Below are 16,667 nucleotides of genomic sequence, written 5' to 3'. Positions count from 1 at the left end.
TACTGAATATCAATCACGTTCCTCTGTATAAGGTCTGTATAAGCACAACTGAGTGGAAATTGATGAAAAAACTTAAATATCACTTACAATTGAATCTTAAAATGTTTAGAGAAACATTTAACTGTGTGCTAGACCTGACAATGAAAACGACAAAGCACTATTGAGAGAAGTTACGGGAGACCGAAGCATTATAAAAGCAGCAGCAGACTATGTTCATGAATTGGAAAAGTCAGTACAGCAAGATGGCAACTCTTCCCAAACTGGTCCATAGATTCAACCCAATCCCAGACAAAGACAAGCAGATTGTTTTTGCAGAAACTGACAGGCCAGTTCTAAAATTTACATGGAAATACAAAGGATCTGTAATAGCCAAAATAACTTTGGAAAAGAAGAACAAATTTAGAAGATGGTATTTAAGGCATACTATGAAGCCGAAATAATCAGGACAGTGTTAGTGTGAAAACAGATATCCAGGTCAAAGGGAGAGACTCAGAAATAGACTCAAAGGTAAGCAGTTGATTCATGCTCAAAAAGGCACCAAAGTAATCTGTAGGGTGGGGGTGGGGAAAATAGTCCTTTCACCATCACTGCTGACACAAATACATATCCATATGAAAATATATGAATCTCAATCTTTACTTCAGACCATATACAGAGATTATCTTGAAATGGATCACAAATCTAAATATAAAAGCTAAATTAATAAAAAATTTGGAAGAAAACATAAGAAAAATTATTCATGACCTTGGGATAGACAAACAGTCCTTGGAGAGGACACAAAAAGGCATGAACCATAACAAAAATTGATAAATTAACCATCATAAACTTCTGTTCTTCAAAAGATATTATGAAGAAAATGAAAAAGCAGGGCCAAGACTTGGAGAAAAATATTCACAAAACACATATCTCATCATGGATTTGTGTCCAGACTACACATAAAAGCTCTCAAAACTCGTTAATAAGAAGAAAAATACCCCAATAAAAAATAAGTAAAAGATTAAAGTAGACACTTCATCAAAGATTGCAGATAAGTACATGAAAAAAATGCTCAAAATTATTAGTCACTAGGAAAATGAAAATTAAAACCATAATGTGTACCACTATACCCTTATTAAAATGCCTAAAAAAATGTTTAAAATGTCTGACAGTACCAAGTGCTGATGAGGATGGGGGCAATGAGGCACCCAGGTGATACTGTGAGGGGTGCCCTCCCCAGGCTCATACAGGCCTGGTCGATGGGGACCCCAGGAGAGGGCTCACTCGCCTCAGCTTCCTCCCAGCTCTGACCCCCAATCTCGGGCACCTTCCTGGTTGGAGAGCACAGCAGGCAGCCACGTTGGAAAACACCTCGGCAGCTGCTTATAAAGTTAAGCCTACACTTGGACGGGCTTCCCTGGTGGCTCAGACAGTAGAGAGTCCGCCTGCCAATACAGGAGACTTGGGTTTGATCCCTGGGTTGGGAAGATCCCCTGGAAAAGGGCATGGCAACCCACTCCACTATTCTTGCCTGGAGAATCCCATGGACAGAGAAGCTTGGCAGTCTACAGTCCACGGGGTCGCAGAGAGTCGGACACGACTAAGTGACTAACACCTCAGCTTACACTTGCCTAAGACCCAGCAATTCCATTCCTAAGTGCTCACTCAAAAGATGAAAATGACAAGTGCACACAGGGGCTTGTACATGGAGGTTCACAGGAGCTTTATTCATCACTGCCCCAAAGAACAGCAAAAAACCCAAATGTCCATCAACATTAATGTGTTAGACGCTCAGCCGTGTCCAACTCTTTGCAACCCCATGGACTATAGCCTGCCAGGCTACTGGAGTGGATTGCCATACCCTTCTCCAGGGGATCTCCCCAACCCAGGGATTGAACCAGAGTCTCCTGCATTGACAGGCGGACTCTCTACCATCTGAGCCACCAGGGAAGCTCATCCATCATCATGGGGACGCGCAAAGAGTGAAACACCGGATGCTGCTGGTGATGATGGGGGATCAACCTCTGCTGAACAACACTACGCAGGTAAGTGTCAGTAACATGATGCTGTGAGCAAAGCTGAATGCACATAAAGTGCATAGTGGATGGTCCCATTTACTCAAAAGTTTAGAAAAGACCCACCTAATCTGTGAGAGGAAGCAGGTTAGGTGAGGCAGTAGACTGGGCTGATGAAAGCGGTTTATCTTGATTGTGATGTAGGTTACATGCATGTATAAATTTGTCCAAACTCATCAACATGTAAAATTAAAGTGATAAAGCATTTAACATGAAAAATAAAAACTAAGAATTTGAAAGGACTCAGAAGCACCTCGGAGGGTTCCCACTGGGCAAAGATGGATTGTGGTACCAAAAATATGAAGACGCATGGATTCAAGCGAAGCAGCACACGCACAACCCTGGCGTGATCGTCACACTGATGCAAGTGCCGAGCTTTCGGAGGCTGCTCACTCGTCAGGATGAAAGCTTGGTTCCCCTCACCCTGCTGTACATGATCCTGTGTGAAGCAGGAAAGTCCTAGAAGCACGGAACCAATGCTAGACTCAGTCAATCCTCGATGAAGCCTTGGACCTGGGCTTGCTCACCAGTGCTGAAGTGCCAGGCAGAAGGCAAGTAGTTCTTCCAGAGGACAGAGGGACCCCAACATTGCAGCCCGCTGGGCAATCCATGCTGAGGTCCGCTTTAAGCACTCAGGTGGCAGACATGGGGCAGGCACAGGAGGGAGGGATGAGGAAGCAAAGCCACACAAGGTGGATAACTGCTGTGGCTGGCCGCAGGGCAGAGGGTTCTTTCACACTGTTTGTTTCACTACTGTGTGCGACTGAAAACAGGGCGGGAAACAGCTCTGCTGGGGACAAGAGGCACACTGTCGCTCTACACGTTTTAATGAAACTCCAGCACTCCATGGAATAAGAAAGAAAAGGCGTATTTTGACCGAATAAAACCCAAATTATAAAGACTAAACTTGACCAAAGCCAGGACCTAGCATGTTAATATTTACATAGTTACATCAGAACTATGCAATTTGGTGTTGCAACTGCTTTGCCAATTAGGGATTAGGAAGGCAGGACTAAAAGGTTACCAAACAACAGACAAAATGATTTATTATTCTGAGGTCACTGGAATAAAGTATAGATATACTTAAATATTTCTGGAATTTCACCTACTCACTCTCACGCAGGCCCAGGGCCAGACTGGAGTAGACGGGCCAGCACCACGATCCACAGCCAGATGGCAGGGGCCGTGCGGCCAAAACCAAATCCCTCTCAAGCACAAGTCCCTCTTCTGCTAGCAGACCCCTGAGCTAAGTGCATTCACCCACCCAATGGCCATGATCAATAGTTCTGAAATTTTCAGCCTGTGAGGTGGCTCTGGCTGCATCAACTTAGCTTCTACTTTCTGACTGTACAAATCTCTTCTTAAACTCTCTGAGTTTGACACTTAGCACAGACTAATGCGGGGCACACGAGAGGCATCTGGTCAACCAAGGGAGGGGACAGAACATCCACACCTTATCCTAGGGCTTCTCTAGCACCTAGAAAGGTCCCGGGGAGGCCAGTCCATGCTGTGGCCACGTGGTTGCCATGGGAGACTGCCTTGGCACTTCGGCCTGGCCTCTGTCTCCCTGGAAGAGGCCCCTGTCCCCAGATCCCCTAGGAGACATGGCCGAGCATCCACCTTCCATTTCCTCTCCCCGTACCTTCTGCCCACCCAGAGCCAAGTACAAAGGGCACGTGGGAACCTTCTGTCCTCACCCGTAAGGTCCACCCGGACCCATGGTGACTCACGATTTCTGGCGGGTTGGATGCCGCCAGCCCCGCCAGCCTAGCTGAGCGCTCCATGGACACAGGGCGGTGCCTGCCCTGGGGGGTGGGGGGAGATGCCCCCACTCAGCTGCTTACATTGGGGTTCAGGCCCAGGAATGCCCAGCCTCCTGCCATGGATGAGTTTTCAGGTGACCCTGATAACTGACATCTGACTGCCTTCCCCAGATGCCTGGGGTTCAGGGGAGCCCCCTCGGCTTACTTTCCCAGCCCTGTAGCTAGTAATGCCTCCCAAAAGGGCCGATGACATCACTCATGAAATGGAGGCAAAGCTCAGAGGCACAAATGAATTTATCATCTGCCTTTTCTATGACTCGTGCGAGGCAGAGGAGGGCCTTGAGCCCCGTCTCAAACCCTGGAGGGACGCCAAGCCAAGAAGGGACACCCAGGCCTGCTCCACCCCCTCTGAGGACGTTCATCCTCAGAGATCATCAGGCCAATCCCTGGAGGCGGGAAGGCTGAAGAAGGGAGGGGGAGTGGGGGTGCATGCTCCACCCACCTTCCCAGGGCTCATCACCCACATGCAGCCAGTGTCTTCTCCCTCCAGAACCCCATGTGGATGCAGGGGGCTTCTCAGCTCTGTTGGTGGGAGATCCAGGCCCCTGTTGCTGAGCGGCCTCCCCAGAAAGGACTGCTTTCCAAGCTGTGAGAGACTTGGTCAGGACAGGCAAGCCACAGGGTTCTTCAAGCTGATCCCGGCATCCCTGCTCCAGCATCCCCCTACAAGCTCTGTTAGAACAACTAGGGGTGTCCACACCCACCACCCATGGTGAGCTGTCTTCCCTCACCCACGACTACTCTGATGTTTCTGAATTAACCAAGACCAGAGTTTAGGTACTGGGGCAAAACCGCCTTCCTCAAAGTGCTCTCCAATTGTGGGGAGATGCTGGGAACAGAGCACCCACTCCCACGTCCAGCTCCTCTGGTCAGCCAGCGTCTTCCCCGGTGGGTGGAGGCTGCATGCTCAGCAGGGGACAGCTCCCCACACCTGTGTCTCCATCTCTGTGTCCCACCCTATGTGGAAATCACATCCAAGCCTGGGCCCTGGCCCCTGGCAGTAGCAGGTGTCCTTCATTTCTGCACACGGGGTGTTTGGTTGTTTTGAGCCATTTGCTTGGAAAGGGAAACAGTGGCCAGAAGAAAAGCTATGATTCCCACAGCCCAAGGGCACTCTCACTCCGCTTTACAGCAATGAACGCGGTGCGGGCTGCTCAGGTGCCAGGGTGCTGGGCCAACGGAGCCTGTGCTGAAGGGAGGGGGACACAGGAAACGGAGCGGTGAGTTTGAACCAGACTCTAGCCAAGCCAAGAACTGACATGAAAGCATGGCTGCACCGCATCCTCCGAGCCCCTCAGCTTCCACAAACCTGATGCACATAAGCCTCTGCAAAGCCTTTCCTCCTCCATCTCTTTCCTTTACTCTCTTGACAACTTGGGGACTGGGGGAATATCACTACCATTCAACAGCTACAAGCATCAGAAAAACCTGCACAGACAGAAATGGACAAACCCCTTCCTGCCTCTCTGCCCTCGTTGCTAACCCTGAACCCGAGGGAGCGTGGTCTCTATCCACAGAAGGGCAGGTGCAGTGCCAGGCGGCTCAGCCCCTCTGTAGATCCCCATTGCCTGCACGTGTGGTTCTCTGAAACCTTTGAAACATGGGCAATGTCTCCCTGGTTCTCTCAATAGTTAATGAGTGAAATAAAATCTTTGATGTGTGCATTTTGTACTGGTTACAGTCAGATTTTATCTTCTTTTTAAAACGACCCTTTCCCGTTGGGGTCTCACTGTCAGGAAATGGCTGGTGTGGCCCTGAGCCCAGATGGGCCCACTTGGCACAGAAGAAAGAGGACGATGAACCGGTCTGGTGCATCGGTAATGTGCCGGCCATCTGCATTTCATCTCATCCTCATTCCTCAGACGAGGAAGCTTAGGCTCAGCTGTATACAGAGATTAACTGGAAAGTGAACCAAATGCAGACTCTGCTCCTAAATCCATTACTGGCCCCAAAGCAAGCCCTCCACCCGGCACGGCCAGACACTGGGTCCTCCCTGCTGCCTGTGCCTATGGCAGCTGATGTGAGGCCCCAGCCCCAAGGCCTTCACACCTCTGGGCCCTGCTGTGAATGGCCCTTAAGGAAAGTCCAAAGGCCCAAAGTACTGCCCAGGACTCTAGAGAAGACCCCCTGGAAGAAACACACCACCTCCGAAAGCCCTAAAGAAACTTTAATATAGAGATGCCGGTCAGTAACTAACTAGTCAGCCACAGAGAAAAACACATCTACAGGTGTGATTGCCTAGAAAAGAAGGAAAAAGGAAGAACAGGGGTGAGCTAGGCTGGGAGGGAGGGGGAGGAAGGGGGAGGAAGGGGGAGGAAGGGGGAGAAAGGGGGAGGGAGGACCCCTAGTGGCCGTCTGTCTGTCAGTGGCCTAGGGATATGGCTCCTGGTATGCTGCTGAAACACACTAAGACTTTAGTTACTAGAACCCTCCCTGCACCCTCAAGAAAGTTCCAGACTTTAATGCTATAAACATCCTCTAGGGCCATGGCTTACAGTGCAAACTCCCGGGTTCTGCCCATAGGGATCCCAGATCTGATCTTCTTGGGGGCCCAGCATTTTCGATGAACCTAGCGGGGGTAAATCTGCCATCCCCAGGATGGATAAAGGACTCCATGACGTTGAGTGGGAAAAACACTAAAATCTTCATTTTTTCTACCCTTTACTGACTGGAGTGTTTCCTTCAAGTACGAACATCAGTCTCCACGTGCGGTAGAGCCTGCGGTGCCAGGGGGCAGTGTGTGCTCAGCATGGCATCCGAGCCCAGGGGCTCCTGGGCACCACTCGGCCCTGTGAGAAACTTATGAATCACTCACTGGATTTGCTCTACTAGGAATCTGTACTGTGATAGAGCTGGGCTCCTTGGTATGTCCAGAAGAGAGTTTTTAGTTTATATGTTTAAAAGTCTTTACAGTGAGAAAGGGTCCAGCACCCTAGCAGTCAGGGCCCCTTATCTGGGCTGGGACCACCTGCAGCACAGCCCAGGAACTGAGCTCCTGATGAGGGAATGAAACCCCCACCTTGGGTGAAGCTGCTGGTGCAGGAGCAGGGAGGGCCTCTTCCCCACAGGAACATGGTAGCTCAGAGATGGGTGTGGGAAAGCTGGCCCTGAACACGTGACCACAGTCTCTCAACTGTGATGCTGAGACAGGCCACCAGGTAGCATGACGTCATCCACAAGGGCTGGTAGCTTCAGAGAGGATATACCAGAACTTGGCTGCAAAGGAGGGCAAAGGCCTCTGCATCCCAGTGCACAGCCTGTCAGACTGGGGCCCAACCAGAGAGGTCAAGGGATTACTGTGGGTCACACAGCAGGACGTGCCCTCAGAGCCTGCAGCTTCCCTCCCTTTGACACCTGTCAGTGCTCCCAGCAACAAGGCTCCCCAAGGCCTGGAGACCTGCTCTGGCAACCAAGGCATAGCTGCGCCCTCGGGCCAGACTGGCTCTGCCTCTCTTGGCCTCCGCTGCCTGAGGGGCCTAGGCTGGGTCAAAACTCAGGAAAGACAACAAGCTACTCCCCACCAAGGGCTTCACGGCTGACCCACCATGGTGGGGACACACCTCACCTCAGCCACCTTCCATACGGAGAGCCGGGTGACCCAGGGTGGACCCCAACTCGTCTGTGCTGAGGAAGGAGGGTGATGAAGGCCCCCAGGGCATGTGGCAGCCGGTCTAGTCATGGGGAGTGGGTAAGCGTGTGGCCTCCAGAATGAGTGTTAGGTTTAAATCCCCGCTCTGCCACTCACTGGCTGTGTGACCCGAGGCCAGCAGCTTTACCTCTCTGTGCTGCCTTCCATCTTCTGTGTCTGGCACACATTAGGTGCTCATTAAGTATCTGCTGGCTGGATGCTAAGTGTGCACCATTGATGGGAACAGCCACGAATGTTACTATGCTACACAACCTTCAGAACACTCCTCCACACAGTCCGCGTGATGACTGGGTAGGTTGCTCATCTGTTATCAAGGCTTAGTGAGACAGGGTCCTCGGCTCTAGCTAGGCCGAGGTCTTCCTGGAAAAGCCTCACCTCCCCTGGGGTCTGACCAGCATGATTCCCCAGAGCTGCCTCGTGACTCAGATGGACTTAGTCACTCTCCAAGTGAAAAAGATTAAAGGGAGAAAACAAGAATTTGTGGTGCTTTTTCTTTGGTTTTCCCCTTATTTAAAAGTTTACTCTTTCAATGACAAATTCACAGGAAACTGACATGCGCAGGAGGGCCCATGTCTCCTCCCCTGCTCCCAGCTCCCCTGCGTTAACAACCTGTACACACCTAGGAGGTGTCATCGCTGCCAGGAGGCTGGCCCAGGCCTCACACGTGTTTGGATTCCGTCAGCTCGGCAAGCACATGTGTGGGTGCATGTGTGCACTTGTGTGCTCGTGTGTGAGTAGGTCTCTACTCACAGAGTTCATTCCTTTTCACTGCCAAGTGGTTTTCCATGGAGGTGAAAGACACAGCTGTGGTTTCCAGCTTGGGCTGCTAGAAGTACAACTGTTGTCCATGTTCTTGTGTGAAGACAGGTTTTCATTTCTCGGGAATATAAACGCCCTCAGTCTCATTACTTGACTGCATTTTCACTTTTAGAGGAAAGCGCCAAACCGTTTTTCCGAGGGCTATGCCGTGCTGCACACTCCCAGCAACGGCTGAGACCTGGTTCCTCCCCATGCTGCTGGGACCTGGTGTTAACCGATGTGAGGATGGTAGCTGTTCTGCCAGGTGTGCGGCGTGTCTCACTGCGGGCCTAACATGCATTTCCCCAGGGAATCATGATGTTAAACGTCTTTTTCTGTCCCATTTGTCACCTGTATCTCTCGGATGAGGTGTCTGTTCACGTCTTTTGCCCATTTTCCAATTGGGTTGTTTCTTTTGTTGACTTTTGCGAGTTCTCTGTATATTCTGGACCCAGGTCCTTCGTCAGCTCTGTGGTTTAAAATCTTTCCTCAGCCTGGGTCTTATCTGTCCATTCTCTCCACAGCATCTGCCAATACTTTGATCAAGCCCATTTGATCAGGGTCAGTACCTTTATGACAACCCTTCGAGGGGCTGTGCTTTGCAATGTCAGGTCTCAGAACTCCACCTGGCCCAGGTCCTGAAGATCTCCTGTTCCTTTTTTCTAAAGTTGTGTCATTACCCGTTTTACCTATAAGTCCATGACTCACCTTGTGTTTACTACAAGGAATGCATGAACCAGAGGGGCTCTCAGAGTGTAGATCCCAAACCAGCAGGAGCAGGACTGCCTGGGAATGTGTGAAACACGCAGGTAGGTTCCCAGGCCCATGCATGCCGGCAGGACAAGACACCCGGAAGGGGCTCCTGCTCTGTTCCCCACTGCCAGCAGTTCTCATGTGCCAGAGCTGAGTGGCGTCCCACTGGGTGATTTCACAAGGGCCTGGGCTCAGACATCCTGTGAGAGCCACTTCCCAACCTAAAACGTTAATGTTCCATGTGGTTTCTTCCTTGGAGGGTGTGTATTTCATAGCTGAGTGGGGAGGACAAATCAAGATTGCTAACAAGAGGATGAAGGCCATGTGGTGTGTGCCTTGGGGACACTGTTTTATGGCAGAGGGTTTTCTAGATTCACTCCCACATGGGTGGCCACCTCTCAGGACACCTGTTCACATCCACCAAGTATATGCAGGTAAGATGGGAACTCAGTGATAAAGCCCCCAACTTAGGGGTCAGGAACATGAACACAACACCCACATGACCTGACAGGTCTAACATTAGAGGCTTAGTCCCCTGCCTTGTATGAGGACCCTGAGGTTATGCCCGGCCCATCTAGATGATCCATCCATCTCCATCTCCAATCCTTGATCTAATCACACCTGCAAAGTCCTTCTGCCATGTCAGGTCACATATCTGCAGTTCTGGGGATCAGGATGGGGGCATCTTTGGGAGCCACTTTTGGGGGACCTCCCCAGTCACCTCATCTTAAAACACATGACTTTAAAACATGAGACCTGCCCTCAAAGGCCCAAGGGTGCAGAGGCACACAGGCCATGCACACTCTGTGGGCCTGGCAAGGTCAACACAGCAGTGGTGGTAGGGACCACAGCAGTAGAGACCACACTGAGGTCACCCTGCCACACGGAGAGCAGTGGCCACCTGGGGTCCACTCTCCTGGCTGGTAGGGCCCCCTCTCCAGGTCTCCTCAGGATAAATGGCCATCAGGCACTTAAGCAGGATGGGGAGGAGCCTCAGGCCAGCCCTGCCCACCTGCCCACTGCAGAACAGAAGCAGGCCTGGTAGAGCCAGAGGTGGGGGTGGCGTCCTCATTAGCCCAGACAGGAACAGACTGACCGTGCACTCCCTACGCTGGTTGTGTGCTAGCTGGGTCTCTTTTTAAGGGGAAAAACTGACTTTCCAAGAGAAATGAGTTAAGCAGGAGGTCACAAACAAATGCATGCATGAGTATGGGGACCTGGCAGTGGGCCTCAGACACCTGATTCCCCTGAGAAGGCACCTGGCCTTCTCCTCCAGCTTCTTCCGTGGGCGCTCACTGTACTTGCTGTCCCTCCAAAGGAGGAACACTCCTCAGAAGCCCCAACTGCCAAGGACTGTTCGTTAGTCATGAGCAGGGGAGGCGCTGGGGGCAGGGCAGTGGGGGACGGGCTCGTAATTCCTCTCCAGTGCGCTGACTTCAGAGGTGTGGGGGCACATGGTGGGGGCTGGCAGGGGCTGGACCCTGGCCCGGCACTGGCACCCATCCACGATGCTCCCTCCATGGGGACCCACCGGCCAAGATGGAAACGCACTGTGCTGGCCTGAAAGTCACCAGATGTGGGGAGGTTAAGAGATTCTGGTTATTAAATCCTCGATTACTCAGAGGGGGCTGACCTGGGAGATGACTTCCTCGCGGACTCCCTGAAACCAGCCTGCTGGGCCTGGGTCCAGACTCCGCCTGCCTGAAACTTGGCCTGGTCAGCACAGCTGGGCCTGAGGATGTGTCCTTCCACACACATACACACACACACACATACAGGTTGGTGCAAGGCTTGCTTTTGGAGTGTTCCTGGCCTTAGCTTCCAGGATCCACTTCTCCCTATCAACTAAATCTGCCACCACACAGCTCACTGTCACCCCTTACCCAGCCCACAACAGACATCATCAGTCAATCAGCAAATCCCAGTCAGGGCTTTGGAATCTTTTATAACATAGTGCTTTAGGCAGGTCCAGCTGAAATGACACATATTCACTTATCTTGCCTGAGGCTGCTGTTTGCTTTCAAATGCACACTTCATACACTATTTTGAAAAAAGTTCCCCAGGGTCCCCTGGAAATCCCTTTTGCACTTTCAGAAGTGGAAATTCCTCTCCATGTCCAAGTACTGAGGGAAGCCAGCAGAGTCCCATGGTTAATGGTGAAAGCTGGCTGGGCTGTTAACTTAGCAAATCTGGCGGAGATGGCCAGGGTTCCTGAGCCTTCCGTGTTTATTTGTCACAACACGGAGAACAGGGCAAAACATGAGGTCTCCATGAAAAAACATGAAGCAGTGCCCTAGATGAAGTTGGAGGCTCCTCCTAAGTCTCTGGACACCTTCAGGGGCTCCGGTGGGAAAGGCCAGGGGTCTCACCTGGAGACACAGGCTGCCACATGGATGTGCCTTGAGGATGTGATGCTGAAGGAGGTGGAGAGACACAAAAGCCAAATACTGTCTGCTTCTGTTTAGGGGGAAGGTCCAGACTGGTAAATCCATAGAGACATCGAGAGGGTTAGGGGCTCCAGCCACTGGGGAGACAGGGTGACTGCTGATGGGTTGATGAACATGTTCCGAAATTGTTAGCGGTGAGGCTACTGCACCACTCCACAGACTGACTGGAAACCAGAGAACTATACTCTTAAATGAGTGAACTGTATGGTACGTGAGTTACAGCTCAAGCAATCTGTTTTGTTTTTCTTTAAGACTGCATCTGGGAGGCAGATGACCCCTCTCCAGCACAGCCAGGTTGCCAGCAGGCTCAGAGCTTCCGGCCAGGTGGCCTTGGCAAGTGTCTTAACTGCCCTGAGGTCCAGCTTCTGTGACCATAAGAGGTTAAGATAACTCTCCCTGTGGGACTATGGGGCCTCTCATGAGGATGAAAAACCACAACAGCAACAGCCTGATGCTCAGGAGCAGGCCTGATCCCACAGTCAGAGGGAAGGCTCCTCTGACCACTCCTGAGGGATGTGCCCACCCCTTGCCCCCCATGGGGCAGGGTCCATGGCTCCCATGGTGGGAGAGCAGCTCCCTGCAGAGAAAGGGAAGTAGCCTCCTACAACCCCATCCACAAGGAGCCCACGAGGTATGGGTGGTAGGGGCGCTGGGGAGGAGGAACAGTGCCCCAAACATGGGTGGAGAATGTCTAGCAAGGAGGTTAAGGCTGGTCCCCAAGAGAGAAGTGGGGGTGGCTTTGAAACGCTCAAATGAACCCTTCATGGACCCTCCCCCGAACAGAAAGTCCCCTCCCAGAATTCCCACAAACGATCCAGGACTTTCTCTGCCTAGCTGGCGCTCAGTGGATGCAGGTCCCTGTGGACGCACACACAGTATGTGGGAGATGGACTAAGAAAGGCTTCCTAGCGGCTCACATTTCCATCTATTTCCCCAATAGGTCACATCAGTGCAGATTTATCAACATCCTGGGCTCTTTGCATTACCTACATAGTAGATGGTAGATAAATATCTAACCCTGTTAACTGCTGGATCTTAAACACATACCAAGTTCTGACATCTTAAGAGACCTCCAGCCAGGCCTCACCTTCTATTTTCCAGGGCAGCACTCAGGTATACTGGAGAACAAGAAGGGGTAAATGACTTAAGTACAAAACGTGGGACTTAACGTTCAGAGCCCTGCAGTTAACAATCCTGCCATTCACTAGGTATGTGTCCTTGGTCAGGATCTTAACCTCTCTGAGCCTTAGTTTCCTCATCTGAAAATGGTAGTTGCAAAATCAAATGAGATTAGAAGAAATAAAAAGCATAACACACTTAAAAACTTCAGAAACAGTGTAACCAAATTACTATTACTGTTACTATGTCACTAATATTGTTGCTATGCTATTATCACTGTTACCATTCCAGCTCTGCAGGCAACAGTATTTTCAAATCTTCTCTTTTATCTCTTTACCATTTAAGAGGCAGGGTTTTGTATTTTAATTTAAAAACTAACAGAAAAACCCCCAAACCCATGGGGGGCGGGGGGCGCCATCCTTCCCTGCTATGGAAGCCTGTGAGGATGGTGGGTGCCACTGCATGTGGAGGAGCCCCTCCAGGTGGTTCACAAAGTCCGCATGGAAACCGCGACTGTCACTTTTGCTGGTGGCTGTGTAATGGGAAACAGACACATCAAGAAGCACCAGGTAGCCAACATTTTGAAACTTGCTCAAATGAAGCCATTACGAGAAGACGGGTCCCCCCATGTATCACAGCATGGTTTGTTATCCACAGTGCAGACTGGTGACAGGTTATATGCCACTGAGAGGCCCCCCCATTCTCCCCCCTGTGGGTTGGGGGACCCAGCCCCATCTCCACGCTTTCTCAGAACAGCCATAATGAGATGCACACTGAGCAGAAAGTGTCGCTAACCGGGCTTGTCTGCAGCACATCCAAGCCCGGGTGCCGAGACAGAAGACAGTCACCAGGGACACGACAAAAGAAGAAAAAATCGGGCAGCAAATAGAAGGCCCTTAGGAAGGAGGGAGCCCTGACTGCGTGGTCAGAGAAGAGACCGCAGGCGAACTTCTACCCACCAAACGAATCTGCCTCTGGGCTCTGGCTTTCCGGCCAGCACTCTGAGTTGTCAACAGGAAAGCAGAATGCTTTGTTTTGCCGTAAAGATGTTTCCAGACTGCATTTGTTGCCACGACTTGGTTGCGAGTCTGAATGCATGAGTAATAAGAAGACAGGGATGGCTCTCAGAGCAGCACACCCCAGCTCCTCATGAAAGCGCTGCGTTTCAGACACCCCTGCCGGCCCCTGGGGCCCCCGGGCGGCACTTACCCTGGCGGCGGCCGTGGCGCGTCTGCCGCGTGTCCTGCGGGCGGCTGTCGACGTGTCCTCCCGACTCCGCGCGCCCAGGTGCCGGCGGAAGCCGCAGGGTGGCCGGCGCTGCCTCTCGAAGCAGCCTCGCCCTCGGCTGGGAAGTCTCCAGTTCCGGCGGTCTGGGATTCCCTCTCCGCCCCCCGCACACACTTAACCCTGCTCGTGCCTGGCGAGGCGCACGAGCCAGAAGAAGCCCCGGCTCGACGAGAGCTTGCCCGGTCCCCGCCGGGCTTCCCTCCCGCTCCTGCTTCATCAACTGAACCCTGTGCAAGCAGCCGGAAGATGCTTCTCCGCAGACCTGGCCGGTCTCTCCAGCCTCTGGACCGGCCCCCGGCCCCGGGCGGCAAGGGCGCACCTGCCGCCCGGGGTTCCCGGCCCGCCGGTCTGGGGGCGGGGAGCGGGGAACGCTGCCTTTGGCTGGGCTTCTGTGGGGGCTTCCCTCGGAGCGTGTGGCGGTTCAGACCCTCCCCCGGGCGTGGAAGGGTGGGAGAAGCGTCGGACCCCAGCCTCCCCTGGTTCCCCTCAGATGTTCGGCTGTCACGCTGCTTGAGGCCCGGCAACCTCGTCCTGTCAAAAGTCAACGGCACCCCGGGCCAGTAACCCCTTGGGGGGACTGTACGTGCCCATGGGGGTCGGGGGACGAGGGTCGCCCCCCCTCCGAGCTGCGCACCCCCCTGTGTTCCGAGCTGCCGGTTCTGTCCTTTCACCACAGTGTCCGCCGCTCTCGTCAGCCACCACGGAAACCGAGTCCAAGAGCTTAACACGGCCATTGCTGACCCGAGATGGGTCCTGAGACCCCACTGCCCGCCAGGCGAAGCTTCCCCAGCCGGGGCAGGAGTGGAAGCCGTCAGCTACGCCCCCTCAGGGACTGCAGCCCTGGGGTAGAACGCCCAGTCCCCAGGGAACCAGGCGCGCCCACGCACGCATGACACGCACGGGCACGCACGTCCACTTCAGACGTGCCCACGCACGCATAACACGTACGGGCACGCACGTCCGCCACAGACGTGCCCACACACACATTGTGTTCACGCACAGGCGAGACGCATGACCCGCTCCCTCACGCATGCCCTTTCACACGCGCTAAGGCACCACACAGGCACTCACGTCCTTTCTCCTTTCTGACCGCGTGGACCCTGTGAGGCCGTGGTTGTTATACTTCCTGGTCATACAAGGGTCACGTGATCTTTCCGAACCGTCTCAGGAATCCCTTCTTGACTAAGTCTCCTTCATAAGGACCCTCGGCAGCCATTAGACTGGGAGCCTGAAAAGACGCCTTCCCAATCATGGTTCTGATTCCTGGTTCCAGAACTCACCTGAGGTCGAGAGCTCCAGTCCACGGGGGGAGATCCCTGAGATCTCCTTCAGTGGTTTCCCCTGCTCCCAAGTGGAAGAAAGGGATGAGACCCCCCCTCAGCACCCACCCCCTGGGGCCTGAGAGGCAGCCCTGCATAGAGGTCTGTTGGACTGCCACCTGCAAGCCTGCAAGCCTTGTGCTTGTTCAGTCTTGAGACCCAAGAAAGAGTCGAGAGTCAGCAACAGACATCACTGGTTTAATGAGTGGGGGGGCGCTTACCTGTCTAATTAGGGTCCGGGAGACACCCCAGCATGTGGACAGAGGGCAGGCAGGACCAGGTGGCAGGCTTCACTCCCAGGGAGAAGGGAAGGTTACCAGTCATAGGGGGAACTGATGGGCTTACAAGGGAGTTGTCAGGTGGGCTTATTGGGCTTATTGGGTGGGAATTCCCAGGTGGTTACCAGGGAAACCAGCAGAGGGGCACTCCCCTCATGGCCCCTTTGATTAGAACAATCACTGTCTGGGACCTGGGGCAAGTATGCAGGACGGTCAGTCCTGTGCATAGGGGGAAGGTGAAGCTGGCATTGGTTGGGCCAGGGATGGCCACCTTGTCAGGTCAGACCCTGACTCTCATGCCAGCTTCCTGGTTCAAACCTGATTCCACCACTTGCTGGCTGTGCTGCTTAAGGCAAGTTGCTTAACCTCTCTGAGCTTCAGTGTACAAATACACAACTTAGTTGATAATGGTACCTTTTTCGTGGGGATTATGTTCAGGGTTAAATGACTTTTAGCACATGGAGCAGTCTTGGAAGTGCTATTAATATCACTGGCAAAGGAGAGATTCCCTCATCTCCTGGTACTGATGCTCCCTATAGAAGCCCTATAGTTTGAGCACATAAGAGCTGGCCCCGGGCACTCACACATATGATGACAGTCAACCTGCTGACGTGTGTCTGCAGCCCTGAAAATGTTTCAAACATTTGCTTCAGTCACTCCATGGGCACTCCTCTAGGGGAGAAATCCCAGATCCAGGAAACATGTTATAAGGATGGTAAATAACTGGAAATGAAGAGTCCCCAAATCGGGGGGTTAGTAAATTAGGAAACATCATGACATGTGTTAGTGTGGGGCTCATGGGGTGATGCTTGAGTGACTGTTGTTACCTTGTGGGGTTTGTATCTGAATATATGTTTAGATATAAATTTAATAGATATAATATACATTAATATATACATTCAGAATTCTACCTAGAATAGACAAAATAATTGTCTATTTAGTCTATTGTCCAGAATAGAGGGACAATGCATTAAAATGAGTAGAATTTTTAAATCCTCTTAACTGATGTCTAAGACATTCAATCCTGAACTGGTGGTGGGGGAGAAGACTGAATAAAATATCCCCAAAACTTTACTCTTGGTGTCTGGGTGGCAGAATGACAGGTGGTCTTTACCTGCCTTGTTCTTTCTGCTGTTCTGTATT

At 52.2% G+C, this 16,667-nt stretch overlaps 1 protein-coding gene across 1 annotated transcript in view; it reads right to left on the bottom strand.

The window, feature by feature from the left end:
* The window catches only part of LOC122691454 (translation initiation factor IF-2-like), a 125,822-nt gene that overhangs the window by 108,869 nt on the left and 286 nt on the right, over positions 1–16,667 (bottom strand). Inside the window, exons 2-4 of the mRNA XM_043897997.1 lie at positions 15,208–15,268; positions 14,562–14,742; positions 13,850–14,458 (exon numbers count right to left, since the gene is read on the bottom strand). Coding sequence (XP_043753932.1) covers positions 13,850–14,458; positions 14,562–14,742; positions 15,208–15,268 — 851 coding nt within the window. The remainder of the gene's footprint in view (positions 1–13,849; positions 14,459–14,561; positions 14,743–15,207; positions 15,269–16,667) is intronic.

This window comes from Cervus elaphus, chromosome 4 (genome assembly GCF_910594005.1).
Source record: "Cervus elaphus chromosome 4, mCerEla1.1, whole genome shotgun sequence".
NCBI lineage: Eukaryota > Metazoa > Chordata > Mammalia > Artiodactyla > Cervidae > Cervus > Cervus elaphus.
Note: the sequence above shows the minus strand (reverse complement) of the source record. Positions and strands in the feature narration are given on the sequence as shown.